Source organism: Entelurus aequoreus, linkage group LG06 (assembly GCF_033978785.1).
Source record: "Entelurus aequoreus isolate RoL-2023_Sb linkage group LG06, RoL_Eaeq_v1.1, whole genome shotgun sequence".
In the NCBI taxonomy this organism is placed as follows: Eukaryota; Metazoa; Chordata; class Actinopteri; order Syngnathiformes; family Syngnathidae; genus Entelurus; species Entelurus aequoreus.
The window spans coordinates 11702408-11717407 of NC_084736.1; the positions used below are offsets into that span (position 1 = coordinate 11702408).

A 15000-nucleotide genomic window follows, 5' to 3' on the forward strand; every position below is an offset into this window, starting at 1 on the left:
GGAGGGAACTAGATACAAACCCCGTTTCCATATGAGTTGGGAAATGGTGTTAGATGTAAATATAAACAGAATACAATGATTTGCAAATCCTTTTCAACCCATATTCAATTGAATATGCTGCAAAGACAACATATTTGATGTTCAAACTCATAAACTTTATTTTATTTTTTTGCAAATAATAATTAACTTAGAATTTCATGGCTGCAACACGTGCCAAAGTAGTTGGGAAAGGGCATGTTCACCACTGTGTTACATGGCCTTTCCTTTGAACAACACTCAGTAAAGGTTTGGGAACTGAGGAGACACATTTTTGAAGCTTCTCAGGTGGAATTCTTTCCCATTCTTGCTTGATGTACAGCTTAAGTTGTTCAACAGGCCGGGGGTCTCCCTTGTGCTATTTTAGGCTTCATAATGCGCCACACATTTTCAATGGGAGACAGGTCTGGACTACAGGCAGGCCAGTCTAGTACCCGCACTCTTTTACTATGAAGCCACGTTGATGTAACACGTGGCTTGGCATTGTCTTGCTGAAATAAGCAGGGGCGTCCATGGTAACGTTGCTTGGATGGCAACATATGTTGCTCCAAAACCTGTATGTACCTTTCAGCATTAATGGTGCCTTCACAGATGTGTAAGTTACCCATGTCTTGGGCACTAATACACCCCCATACCATCACACATGCTGGCTTTTCCACTTTGCGCCTATAACAATCCGGATGGTTCTTTTCCTCTTTGGTCCGGAGGACACGACGTCCACAGTTTCCAAAAAAAATTTGAAATGTGGACTCGTCAGACCACAGAACACTTTTCCACTTTGTATCAGTCCATCTTAGATGAGCTCAGGCCCAGCGAAGCCGACGGCGTTTCTGGGTGTTGTTGATAAACGGTTTTCGCCTTGCTTAGGAGAGTTTTAACTTGCACTTACAGATGTAGCGACCAACTGTAGTTACTGACAGTGGGTTTCTGAAGTGTTCCTGAGCCCATGTGGTGATATCCTTTACACACTGATGTCGCTTGTTGATGCAGTACAGCCTGAGGGATGGACGGTCACGGGCTTAGCTGCTTACGTGCAGTGATTTCTCCAGATTATCTGAACCCTTTGATGATATTACGGACCGTAGATGGTGAAATCTCTAAATTCCTTGCAATAGCTGGTTGAGAAAGGTTTTTCTTAAACTGTTCAACAATTTGCTCACGCATTTGTTGACAAAGTGGTGACCCTCGCCCCATCCTTGTTTGTGAATGACCGAGCATTTCATGGAATCTACTTTTATACCCAATCATGGCACCCACCTGTTCCCAATTTGCCTGTCCACCTGTGGGATGTTCCAAATAAGTGTTTAAAGAACTTTATCAGTATTTATTGCCACCTTTCCCAACTTCTTTGTCACGTGTTGCTGGCATCAAATTCTAAAGTTAATGATTATTTGCACAAAAAAAAAAAAAAAAGTTTATCGGTTTGAACATCAAATATGTTGTCTTTGTAGCATATTCAACTGAATATGGGTTAAAAATGATTTTCAAATCATTGTATTCCGTTTATATTTACACTACCGTTCAAAAGTTTGGGGTCACATTGAAATGTCCTTATTTTTGAAGGAAAAGCACTGTACTTTTCAATGAAGATAACTTTAAACTAGTCTTAACTTGAAAGAAATACACTCTATACATTGCTAATGTGGTAAATGACTATTCTAGCTGCAAATGTCTGGTTTTTGGTGCAATATCTACATAGGTGTATAGAGGCCCATTTCCAGCAACTATCACTCCAGTGTTCTAATGGTACAATGTGTTTTGCTCATTGGCTCAGAAGGCTAATTGATGATTAGAAAACCCTTGTGCAATCATGTTCACACATCTGAAAACAGTTTAGCTCGTTACAGAAGCTACAAAACGGACCTTCCTTTGAGCAGATTGAGTTTCTGGAGCATCACATTTGTGGGGTCAATTAAACGCTCAAAATGGCCAGAAAAAGAGAACTTTCCTCTGAAACTCGACAGTCTATTCTTGTTCTTAGAAATGAAGGCTATTCCACAAAATTGTTTGGGTGACCCCAAACTTTTGAACGGTAGTGTGTACATCCAACACAATTTCCCAACTCATATGGAAACGGGGTTTGTAGACAACGTAGCAATAATTATTGTTGTTGTTATTCACGACCTGTGGAAGATTTAAAGTGTTTTTTCAATCTAATGTTTTTCTTCATCTTCTCTCCCCTCCTCAGGTGTCAGGGCTCTGGATAAAGATGGACTCCGGGGGGGAGACGAGCGCCCGGTGACTCAGAAGACCTCCCGAGGTGACATGGAGCTGCTTCTTCACCGGGGTCGTGTCCGCAGTCTGTGGGCGGACGACTCCGACCGACCCTAAACCTCATCGATGACCCGACCCGCCCCGCGACACAGCCGGGAGCTCGCGGGCTCGGACCATGTAGCGTCTGACCCCAGACAGTCCGACGGCGTCCAGCATGGAGGCGCAGACCGCCTCTCCGGTGTGGATTTACGTCAACGCCAGCGAGCGAGCCAACGCCTCGGATGAGTACGCCGCCGCCGACAGCTCCTACGTGGCGGGCCTCTTCCTCTCCTGCCTCTACACCGTCCTCCTCTTCCCCATCGGCTTCATCGGCAACATCCTCATCCTGGCGGTCAACCTCGCCCACCGGGAGAAGATGACCATCCCCGACTTGTACTTCGTCAACCTGGCGGCGGCCGACCTCATCCTGGTGGCCGACTCGCTCATCGAGGTGTTCAACCTGAACGAGAAGTACTACGACTACGCCGTGCTGTGCACCTTCATGTCGCTCTTCCTGCAGGTCAACATGTACAGCAGCGTCTTCTTCCTCACCTGGATGAGCTTCGACCGCTACGTGGCGCTGGCCGGCTCGGCGGGCGGCAGCGCCCTGCGGACCATGCGCCACGCCCGGCTCAGCTGCGGCCTCATCTGGATGGCGTCCATCCTGGCCACGCTGCTGCCCTTCACCATCGTGCAGACGCAGCACCGGGGCGAGCTGCACTTCTGCTTCGCCAACGTGCCGGAGATCCAGTGGCTGGAGGTGACCATCGGCTTCCTGGTGCCCTTCTCCGTCATCGGGCTGTGCTACTCGCTCATCGGCCGCGTCCTCATGCGGGCGCAGAAGCACCGCGGGCTGTGGCCGCGCCGGCAGAAGGCGCTGCGCATGATCGTGGTGGCCGTGCTGGTCTTCTTCATCTGCTGGCTGCCGGAGAACGTCTTCATCAGCGTGCAGCTGCTGCAGGGCACGGCCGCCACCACGCTGTGGCACGACTACCCGCTCACGGGTCACATGGTCAACCTGGCCGCCTTCTCCAACAGCTGCCTCAACCCCATCATCTACAGCTTCCTGGGGGAGACCTTCAGGGACAAGCTCAGGCTCTTCATCAAGCAGAAGGCCAGCTGGTCGCCCGCCGAGCGCCTCTGCCACCTCGGCCTGGACTTGGGCCTCAGGACTGAGGCGTCTCGGGTGTGAGGGCGACGACTGGCGGGGAATTGTGCCGCGTAGATTTAGCAACCTGCTCACGTTTGGAGCAAAAGCAAACGACGTATAGTTCGTATAATCTCACTCAAAAGGCATTTTAAGTGAACCTGTACACTGACTACTCTAAAGCAGAGGTCTTCATGACATTTTTGATTGGTTAAGACTATTTTAAAATTCCACAAATGTAATTGATCCAACATTGATCCAACACACAGTAAGGAAAGGATTCATATGGGCCACATTCCTGGGTGGGTATTCATTTTGCAATGCAGTCTGCTGAAAATGATGGAAAGCGCCACTCTACATAGCAACTGATGCTGTGTCTTTAAATGCACATTGACATTGATCCAACAAGGAAAGGATTCATATGGGCCCCATTCCTGGATTTTCAAGACAAGAAATAATTTTCAAGGTAAAAGTTGATTTTCAAGACAAAAAAATGATTTTCAAGGTAAAAGTTGATTTTCAAGACAAAAAAATATTTTCAAGGTAAAAGCTGATTTTCAAGACAAAAAAAATATTTTCAAGGTAAAAGTTGATTTTCAAGACAAAAAATGATTTCCAAGGAAAAAAATGTTTTTCAAGGTAAAAGTTAAGACAAAAAATGATTTTCAAGGTAAAAGTTGATTTTCAAGGTAAAAGTTGATTTTCAAGGAAAAAAATGATTTTCAAGGAAAAAAAACGATTTTCAAGGTAAAAGTTGATTTTCAAGACAAAAAAATATTTTCAAGACAAAAAATGATTTTCAAGGTAAAAGTTAATTTTCAAGACAAAAAAATATTTTCAAGGTAAAAGTTGATTTTCAAGACAAAAAATGATTTTCAAGGAAAATAATGATTTTCAAGGTAAAAGTTGATTTTCAAGACAAAAAATTATTTTCAAGGTAAAAGTTGATTTTCAAGACAAAAAATTATTTTCAAGGTAAAAGTTGATTTTCAAGACAAAAAAGGATTTTCAAGGTAAAAGTTGATTTTCAAGACAAAAAATTATTTTCAAGGTAAAAGTTGATTTTCAGACAAAAAATGATTTTCAAGGTAAGAGTTAAGGCAAAAAATTATTTTCAAGGTAAAAGTTGATTTTCAAGGTAAAAGTTGATTTTCAAGACAAAAAATTATTTTCAAGGTAAAAGTTGATTTTCAAGACAAAAAAATATTTTCAAGGTAAAAGTTGATTTTCAGACAAAAAATGATTTTCAAGGTAAAAGTTAAGGCAAAAAATGATTTTCAAGCTAAAGGTTGATTTTCAAGACAAAAAATTATTTTCAAGGTAAAAGTTAATTTTCAAGACAAAAAAGATTTTCAAGGAAAACAATTATTTTCAAGGTAAAAGTTGATTTTCAAGACAAAAAATTATTTTAAAGGTAAAAGTTGATTTTCCAGACAAAAAAATTATTTTAAAGGTAAAAGTTGATTTTCATGACAAAAAATGATTTTCATGACAAAAAATGATTTTCATGACAAAAAATTATTTTCAAGGTAAAAGTTGATTTTCAAGACAAAAAATGATTTTCAAGGAAAAACATGATTTTCAAGGTAAAAGTTGATTTTCAGGACAAAAAATTATTTTCAAGGTAAAAGTTTGGTTTTCAAGACAAAAAATTATTTTCAAGGTAAAAGTTGATTTTCAAGACAAAAAATGATTCTCAAGGTAAAAGTTGATTTTCCAGACAAAAAATAATTTTCATGACACAAAATAATTTTCATGACAAAAAATTATTTTCATAACACAAAATTATTTTCATGACAAAAAATTATTTTCAAGACAAAACATTATATTCAAGGTAAAAGTTGATTTTCAAGACAAAAAATGATTTTCAAGAACAAAAAATATTTTCAAAAAATAGGATTTATATGGCCCCATTCCTGGGTGGGTAATTATTTTGCAAGGCAGTCTGCTGAAAATGATGGAAAGCGCCACTCTACATAGCACCTGACGCTGTGTCTTTTAAATGCACATTGACATTGATCCAACACACAGTAAGGAAAGGATTCATATGGGCCCCATTCCTGGGTGGGTATTCATTTTGCAATGCAGTCTGCTGAAAATAATGGGAAGCGCCACTCTACATAGCAACTGATGCTGTGTCTTTAAATGCACATTTACATTGATCCAACACACTGTAGTGTACAGTAAGGAAATGATTCATATGGGTCCCATTTCTGTATGGGTAATCATTTTGCAATGCAGTCTGCTGAAAATGATGGAAAGCGCTACTCTACATAGCAACTGACGCTGTGTCTTTAAATGCACATAAACATTGATCCAACACACAGTAAGGAAAGGATTCATATGGGCCACATTCCTGGGTGGGCAATCATTTTGCAATGCAGTCTGCTGAAAATGATGGAAAGGGCTGCTACGCTAAATAGCATCTGACGCTGTGTCTTTAAATGCACATTGACATTGATCCAACACACAGTAAGGAAAGGATTCATATGGGCCCCATTCCTCGGTGGGTAATCATTTTTCAATGCAGTCTGCTGAAAATGATGGAAAGCGCCACTCTACATAGCAACTGACGCTGTGTCTTTAAATGCACATTGACATTGATCCAACACACTGTAGTGTACAGTAAGGAAAGGATTCATATGGGCCCCAGTCCTGGGTGTGTAATCATTTTGCAATGCAGTCTGCTGAAAATGATGGAAAGCGCCACTACACTAAATAGCAACTGACGCTGTGTCTTTAAATGCACATTGACATTGATCCAACACACTGTGGTGTACAGTAAGGAAAGGATTCATATGGGCCCCAGTCCTGGGTGGGTAACCATTTTGCAATGCGGTTTGCTGAAAATGATGGAAAGCGCCACTCTACATAGCAACAATGTAACTGACGACAAGCGGCCACGACGGAGAAAACAATTGTTGTAGCGTCTGTCAAGAGGCTTTAAGGAGGACGTGAATTCGTCGATCACTTCGTCGGCCATAAACACATGACCAAAAACATTGGTAAAACTAGCAAAACTGGTCATTTTCTGCTATACAAACCAAACCAAAACCAACGTTGTCCTCTGTCGTATCAACAGCACCCGCTCGCTCTTTCTCACTTGCGCCAAAACATGCACATATGGCACTGAGCCAGTGATGCGTTTACAGCCACACAAAAAGTCGGACAACTCCCAACACCACACGTATTGTGTAACTCCAGGTGGTTACACTATGATTTACCAATCAAATGTGTGCTTGTTCTATAGTGTCATTTATTAAGAATCTTAATTTATACATATTAATCATGAAATGATGTTATTATATTAAAGAAATACTAATAAAAAGATATATTTTACAAACAGAAAGTTACAGGAATGTACACATGATACCATGCTTACATCTCATTGTGCAACATGTGGATGTGTTAATGGGAACTCAATGCGATATTTGAAAGGGGTACAAATTAGTTCCAAGAGCAGAACCTCCACCCAGACATACAATACTAGTACACAGCTCATGAAAAACTATGTTTTTGTTATTGTCATTGTAAGTGGGCCAAATCACTTATATTAGGAAGCTGTCATTTGATTATAACAATAAGACATTTAACTTGTTACAATCATTGGTACTTTTTAACTTTTAATTCAAATCCACATCTTGTCATTATTATTGCAACATTACAGAACATCGAGATTATGATGCATTCTCGTTTTAGGCAAAGTATAAGACAATACTTTCTTAACAGTATAATTGTAACCAGGAATAAGTCTTCAAGTAACAATACTCAAATACTAACATTGTTGGGTAAAACAGAATTTGGTTTTATTCTGAATCCAGTGAAACAGATTGGTGGTTTTAGCTGATATAAAGACTTTCAGGTGTTTATATATGTTTATGTTGAAGTATTTGGCAGACGCTTTTATCCAAAGCGACATACATAAAAAATACATATAAAACAATGACTGTAAACATGATCATTTAAGGGAAGAATGTAATACAAAATATCAATACAAAGTGTCAAGACAGAATAAACTCTCTAGTCTCTGCTGCAGCAACAGAGATACAGTCTATAAGATATATAGATATCTAATGTATTCATACATTGTTTATGTAGGATATACGCATGTATATATAACCTAATCATATTGTTTCCTCAATTTAAAAATAGCTGACTGTTTTTTTCCCCTTCTCTGGGATTATGTTCCCAGTTTTGATCTCGGACGTCTGGCCATTTATATCATATAAGAATATTCTATTACTGTTAAGCAAAATATGAATAATAAAACACGCCAAAACATGTGTCCTTTATCATAGCTACACGTATGACAAAAAAAAGTGTGAAAATCAGTAGTATTCGGTGAGGTAAGATGAATTAAATGCGCTGACAGTTCATTGCTCCTGCCAAATGAATTGCACTGAGTGGAGCGGATCACCACTCCAAGATGGCGGCCCCGCGTCTCGTCAGCGCCAGTAGGCAGTAGCGCTCCATGCTGCGTCTACTTATAAGATGTCTATGGGTGCATTATGCGGAAGTGCTGCCGTGTTGTTGTGACTTCCGGCTCGCTTAGCGCTTGTATGAGGGCTGCTGGTGGCGTGCTAAGGTGAGTAACAAGTTTAAAAAACGCTTGTCAGGACACTAAATGAGTTACAAGTTGCTGAGTCCGCATTTATATAAGTGGACCCCGACTTAAACAAGTTGAAAAACTTATTCGGGTGTTACCATTTAGTGGTCAATTGTACGGAATATGTACTTCACTGTGCAACCTACTAATAAAAGTCTCAATCAATCAAAGCTCCGAAATTAAGCTTTATGATTTTCAAGACAAAAAATTATTTTCAAGGTAAAAGTTGATTTTCAAGGTAAAAGTTGATTTTCAAGACAAAAAATGATTTTCAAGACAAAAAATAATTTTCAAGATAAAAGTGGATTTTCAAGACAAAAAATAATTTTCAAGGTAAAAGTTGATTTTTATGGCAAAAAATAATTTTCATGACAAAAAAATAATTTTCAAGGTAAAAGTTGATTTTCAAGACAAAAAATGATTTTCAAGGTAAAAGTTGATTTTCAAGACAAAAAATTATTTTCAAGGTAAAAGTTAAATTTTCGAGACAAAAAATTATTTTCAAGGTAAAAGTTGATTTTCAAGGTAAAAGTTGATTTTCAAGACAAAAAATTATTTTCAAGGAAAAAAATGATTTTCAAGGTAAAAGTTGATTTTCAAGACAAAAAATATTTTCAGGGTAAAAGCTGATTTTCAAGACAAAAAAATATTTTCAAGGTAAAAGTTGATTTTCATGACAAAAAAAGATTTTCAAGACAAAAAATTATTTTCAAGGTAAAAGTTGATTTTCAAGACAAAACATTATTTTCAAGGTAAAAGTGGATTTTCAAGACAAAAAATAATTTTCAAGACAAAAATTAATTTTCAAGGTAACAGTTGATTTTCAAGACAAAAAATTATTTTCACGGTAAAAGTTGATTTTCAAGACAAAAAATTATTTTCAAAGTAAAAGTTGATTTTCAAGACGAAAAATTATTTTCAAGGTAAAAGTTGATTTTCAAGACAAAAAATTATTTTCAAAGTAAAAGTTGATTTTCATGCCAAAAAATTATTTTCATGTCAAAAAATTATTTTCAAGGTAAAAGTTGATTTTCAAGACAAAAAATAATTTTCAAGGTAAAAGGTGATTTTCAAGACAAAAAATAATTTTCAAGGTAAAAGTTGATTTTCAAGACAAAAAATTATTTTCAAGGTAAAAGTTGATTTTCAAGACAAAAAATGATTTTCAAGGAAAAAAACTGATTTTCAAGGTAAAAGTTGATTTTCAAGACAAAAAATTATTTTCAAGGTAAAAGTTGATTTTCATGACAAAAAATGATTTTCAAGACAAAAAATTATTTTCAAGGTAAAAATTGATATTTAAGGTAAAAGTTGATTTTCATGACAGAAAATAATTTTCAAGGAAAAAAAATATTTTCAAGGTAAAAGTTGATTTTTCAAGACAAAAAATTATTTTCAAGGTAAAAGTTGATTTTCAAGACAAAAAATTATTTTCAAGGTAAAAGTTGATTTTCAAGACAAAAAATTATTTTCAAGGTAAAAGTTGATTTTCAGTCCTGGGTGGGTAATCATTTTGCAATGCAGTCTGCTGAAAATGATGGAAAGCGCCACTCTACATAGCAACTGACGCTGTGTCTTTAAATGCACATTGACATTGATCCAACACACAGTAAGGAAATGATTCATATGGGCCCCATTCCTGGATTTTCAAGACAAGAAATAATTTTCAAGGTAAAAGTTTATTTTCAAGACAAAAAATGATTTTCAAGATAAAAGTTGATTTTCAAGACAAAAAAATATTTTCAAGGTAAAAGTTGATTTTCATGACAAAAAATGATTTTCAAGACAAAAAATTATTTTCAAGGTAAAAATTGATATTCAAGGTAAAAGTTGATTTTCATGACAGAAAATAATTTTCAAGGAAAACAAATATTTTCAAGGTAAAAGTTGATTTTTCAAGACAAAAAATTATTTTCAAGGTAAAAGTTGATTTTCAAGACAACATTATTTTCAAGGTAAAAGTTGATTTTCAAGACAAAAAATTATTTTCAAGGTAAAAGTTGATTTTCAGTCCTGGGTGGGTAATCATTTTGCAATGCAGTCTGCTGAAAATGATGGAAAGCGCCACTCTACAAAGCAACTGACGCTGTGTCTTTAAATGCACATTGACATTGATCCAACACACAGTAAGGAAATGATTCATATGGGCCCCATTACTGGATTTTCAAGACAAGAAATAATTTTCAAGGTATAAGTTGATTTTCAAGACAAAAAATGATTTTCAAGACAAAAGTTGATTTTCAAGACAAAAAAATATTTTCAAGGTAAAAGTTGATTTTCATGACAAAAAATTATTTTCATGACAAAAAATTATTTTCAAGGTAAAAGTTGATTTTCAAGACAAAAAAAGATTTTCAAGGTAAAAGTTGATTTTCAAGACAAAAAATGATTTTGAAGGAAAAAAATGATTTTCAAGGTAAAAGTTAAGACAAAAAATGAATTTCAAGGTAAAAGTTGATTTTCAAGACAAAAAATGATTTTCAAGGAAAAAATGATTTTCAAGGTAAAAGTTGATTTTCAAGACAAAAAAATATTTTCAAGACAAAAAAATATTTTCAAGACAAAAAATGATTTTCAAGGTAAAAGTTAATTTTCAAGACAAAAAATGATTTTCAAGGTAAAAGTTGATTTTCAAGACAAAAAATGATTTTCAAGGAAAAAAATGATTTTCAAGGTAAAAGTTGATTTTCAAGACAAAAAATGATTTTCAAGGTAAAAGTTGATTTTCAAGACAAAAAATTATTTTCAAGGTTAAAGTTGATTTTCCAGACAAAAAAATGATTTTCAAGGTAAAAGTTGATTTTCCAGACAAAAAAATTATTTTCAAGGTAAAAGTTGATTTTCATGACAAAAAATAATTTTCAGGACAAAAAATAATTTTCAAGGTAAAAGTTGATTTTCAAGACAAAACATTATTTTCAAGACAAAAAATTATTTTCAAGGTAAAAGTTGATTTTCAAGGTAAAAGTTGATTTTCAGGACCAAAAATGATTTTCAAGTACAAAAAATATTTTCAAAGTAAAAGTTGATTTTCAAGACAAAAAATGATTTTCAAGGTAAAAGTTGATTTTCCAGACAAAAAAATGATTTTCAAGACAAAAAATGATTTTCAAGGTAAAAGTTGACTTTCAAGGTAAAAGTTGATTTTCCAGACAAAAAATGATTTTCAAGGTAAAAGTTGATTTTTATGACAAAAAATAATTTTCAAGACAAAAAATAATTTTCAAGGTAAAAGTTGATTTTCAAGACAAAAAATGAGTTTCAAGGTAAAAGTTTAAATTAAGCTTTTTATTTTCTCGATTTTTTTCGGCACTACAGCTTTCGGAACCAAGTATCGGTGCACATCCCGATCTATTAGTGGCGTGAGCGATTTACCATAATGAACATTTCACGTCGCAAATGTTGTGACCGATGTTATTCTCATTGCGGTGTTGCTGAAAGTGTTACAAAATTGTCACGTCATATTTTAACCAACTTTTACTCAAAAAATACAAAACACAATCTGTAGATTCAATGTGCACAAAATACTTTATTGACACATGTTATTTCCAGTCTTTTGCGGGCCATATAAAAACATCTTGCGTTGAGTTTGACACCTGTGTGCTGGAGCTAGCGCTGCTAATTGCTAGCTGGCGATCAGCACGCTAGCTTGCGATTTTGCAATAATTTTAATTCAAAACAATAATAATAACCGTCAGGAGTTCTACTGCGAGTTATCATTATTATCGGTAATTGTTCCTTCTCTAAGGTGTTATACTGCATTATTTGAATATTTCATATTTCACCATCACGAGGTACATTTATGACCAGTTTAATTTAAAACACAATTGTAAACAAGATTTATAATTAGGTAGGGGTGTAACGGTACACAAAGATTTCGGTTCGGTACGTACCTCGGTTTAGAGGTCACGGTTCTGTTCATTTTCGGTACAGTAAGAAAACAACAAAATATAAATTTTTTGGTTATTTATTTACCAAATTTGTAAACAATGGCTTTATCCTTTTGACATTGGGAACACTATAATAATTCTGCCCACGTTAATCCACATTAAACTGCCTCAAATTGTTGCTCAGATTAAATAAAATGACAAAACTTTTCTTCTACATATAAAAAGTGCAACATTAAACAGTTTCAAGTCAACTCATCATGCTTAATTTATTAGAGCATTCGGGAAGCCTGTAGTTGATTTTTATTATGTAAATGTTATATTTTGATCAACATGTGATAGCAGGGACCCTGCCATTCAAAACTAGGCTGCTACATTACTAATGATTAATGTAACTATAGCTGAAAAAATAGTACAATAGCAATAGGAGAGACTATTCATCCCTGAACACCATGGAGTTCTTGTAGGCTTAATGATGCAGTTACATTATTATATCAACTATCAGAGACAGAAACTCTTCATTTAACATAATGTCCTTTTTTGCTGCTTCAACGCAGCTCAATCAACACAGAAAAAAGTCAAGTGAAATAACAGACAGACAGGGCTTTGCTGTCCGTAACACACACACACCGCAAAATGAGCTAACGTTACGCTAAAAGCGAATTAGCTTTCACCTCAAGCCAGGACTGCGAGCGAGCTGAGCTGCCTTTTATATTTCTAGAAGGTCAACGGGCTCATAGTGATGTTACTAGTAGTTGACTGGGAGGTGTTTATTATCTTTTGGGGAGAGTCCGAAGCCTGATGATTACCTGCTAAGCGCTCTGAATACGCACTGCTGATTGGCTGTTACCGCTCTGTTTGTAACCAATCAGATGGTTGTGTGGGTGGGACAATGCTGGGTGCTGTGTAGAGGACTGACAGAGACCGAGGCAGAAGGAAGCGGAGGCGGCTACTTAATATGTTCGTGTGGAAACTCGTTCGGTACACCTCCGAACCGAACCGAAACCCCCGTACCGAAACGGTTCAATACAAATACACGTACCGTTACACCCCTATGATTAGGGGATCCCCGCTCCAAACGTTGAAGACCTCTGCTCTAAGTTACGTCCAAGTTTACTTCCTATAGATGTCACACACTTTTATCCATGTAAGCCAGGGGTGTCCAAGCTTTTTCCACTGAGGGCCGCACACTGAAAAATCAAAGCAAGCGGGGGCCATTTTGATAATTTTTATTTTAAAAACCAATACAATATATGTATAAAAAATATATTATAACATTTTGAAAAAGGTTTTAATTCGGTTAGGGTCCTAAATAAAATAACTTCGAGGCCGGTGAGCACAACCAAAATTATTCCGTACATTAGGCGCACCGGGTTATAAGGCGCACTGTCGAGTTTTGAGAAAATGAAAGGATTTTAAGTGCGCCTTATAGTTAGAAAAATACGGTATGTTAAATGATCAAAAAAAAAATATATATATATATATATATATAAATATATATATACAAATATTTTCACAAAAATAAACATTTTGAAAAATGTTTTAATTCGGTTAGGGTCCTAAATAAAATAGCTTAGAGGCCGGTGAGCACAACTTGAATTATTCTGTACATTAGGCGCACCGTGTTATAAGGCGCACTGTCGAGTTTTGAGAAAAGGAAAGGATTTTAAGTGGGTCTTATAGTTAGAAAAATATGGTATGTTAAATGATCGAAGACAAAAAAAACCCAAATATTTTCACAAAAATAAACATTTTGAAAAATGTTTTAATTCGGTTAGGGTCCTAAATAAAATAACTTCGAGGCCGGTGAGCACAACCAAAATTATTCCGTACATTAGACGCAGCGGGTTATAAGGCGCACTGTCGAGTTTTGAGAAAATGAAAGGATTTTAAGTGCGCCTTATAGTTAGAAAAATACGGTATGTTAAATGATCAAAAAAAAAATATATATATATACAAATATTTTCACAAAAATAAACATTTTGAAAAATGTTTTAATTCGGTTAGGGTCCTAAATAAAATTGCTTCGAGGCCGATGAGCACAACCAAAATTATTCCGTACATTAGGCGCACCGGGTTATAAGGCGCACTGTCGAGTTTTGAGAAAATGAAAGGATTTTAAGTGCGCCTTATAGTTAGAAAAATATGGTATGTTAAATGATCGAAAACAAAAAAAATATATATATATATTTTCACAAAAATAAACATTTTGAAAAATGTTTTAATTCAGTTAGGGTCCTAAATAAAATAGCTTCGAGGCCGGTGAGCACAACTTAAATTATTCTGTACATTAGGCGCACCGGGTAATAAGACGCACTGTCGAGTTTTGAAAAATGAAAGGATTTTAAGTGCGCCTTATAGTAAAAAAAAAAAAACGGTATGTTAAATGATCAAAAAACTAAAAAAATACAAATATTTTCACAAAAATAAAAATTTTGAATTTTTAAAAATTCGTTTAGGGTCTTAATCGAAAACAAAAAAAACAACAGTTGATTGCATCGGATAATAGCAGTCAGTACGTCCCCAAAATACATCAATTAGGGAACTGTCCACCTGAAGTTTAGATATGAAGATTAAATAAAAAATCGATCTTTTAAAAAAAGTACTTTTTATTTAAACAAGCAAAGAGACCGCGCCACTCATCTGTGTGTTTAGTGTTCAAGGCAACTGCGATTGATACAAAGTTAAAGTTAAAGTACCAGTGATTGTCACACACACACTAGGTGTGGCGAAATGATTCTCTGCATTGACCCATCACCCTTGATCACCCCCTGGGAGGTGAGGGGAGCAGTGAGCAGCAGCGGTGGCCGCGCCCGGGAATCATTTTTGGTGATTTAACCCCCAATTCCAACCCTTGATGCTGAGTGCCAAGCAGGGAGGTAATGGCTCCCATTTTTATAGTCTTTGGTATGACTCGGCCGGGGTTTGAACTCACGACCTACCAATCTCAGGGCGGACACTCTAACCACTAGGCCACTGAGCAGGTGTTCACATACAAACAGTTCACATAGCGGACAAGACAGGTGGGAAGTTTGCATTTCTAAATGTAATGCTGCCCACATGCTCCTTGA

The 15000-nt window shown here is 36.3% G+C and overlaps 2 protein-coding genes and 1 long non-coding RNA gene across 3 annotated transcripts in view; all 3 read left to right on the plus strand.

Moving 5' to 3' along the window:
- LOC133651447 (uncharacterized) overlaps nt 1–2369 on the plus strand; it is a 17192-nt gene extending 14823 nt beyond the window's left edge. The window contains exon 3 of the long non-coding RNA XR_009826412.1: nt 2225–2369. This is a non-coding gene — a long non-coding RNA (uncharacterized LOC133651447). The remainder of the gene's footprint in view (nt 1–2224) is intronic.
- A 32-nt stretch (nt 2370–2401) lies between these two features.
- On the plus strand, nt 2402–3962 carry gper1 (G protein-coupled estrogen receptor 1). The gene has a single exon (XM_062049397.1). The coding sequence runs from the start codon at nt 2465–2467 to the stop codon at nt 3479–3481; it is 1017 nt and encodes a 338-aa protein (XP_061905381.1). The 5' UTR covers nt 2402–2464; the 3' UTR covers nt 3482–3962.
- A 3989-nt stretch (nt 3963–7951) lies between these two features.
- unkl (unk like zinc finger) overlaps nt 7952–15000 on the plus strand; it is a 54027-nt gene continuing 46978 nt past the window's right edge. The window contains exon 1 of the mRNA XM_062049989.1: nt 7952–8021. Coding sequence (XP_061905973.1) covers nt 7996–8021 — 26 coding nt within the window. The 5' untranslated portion in view covers nt 7952–7995. The remainder of the gene's footprint in view (nt 8022–15000) is intronic.

What these genes read in the sequence shown, in the direction of transcription:
- gper1 (XM_062049397.1), top strand. Translation starts at nt 2,465, where the DNA reads ATGGAGGCGCAGACCGCCTCTCCGGTGTGGATTTACGTCAACGCCAGC.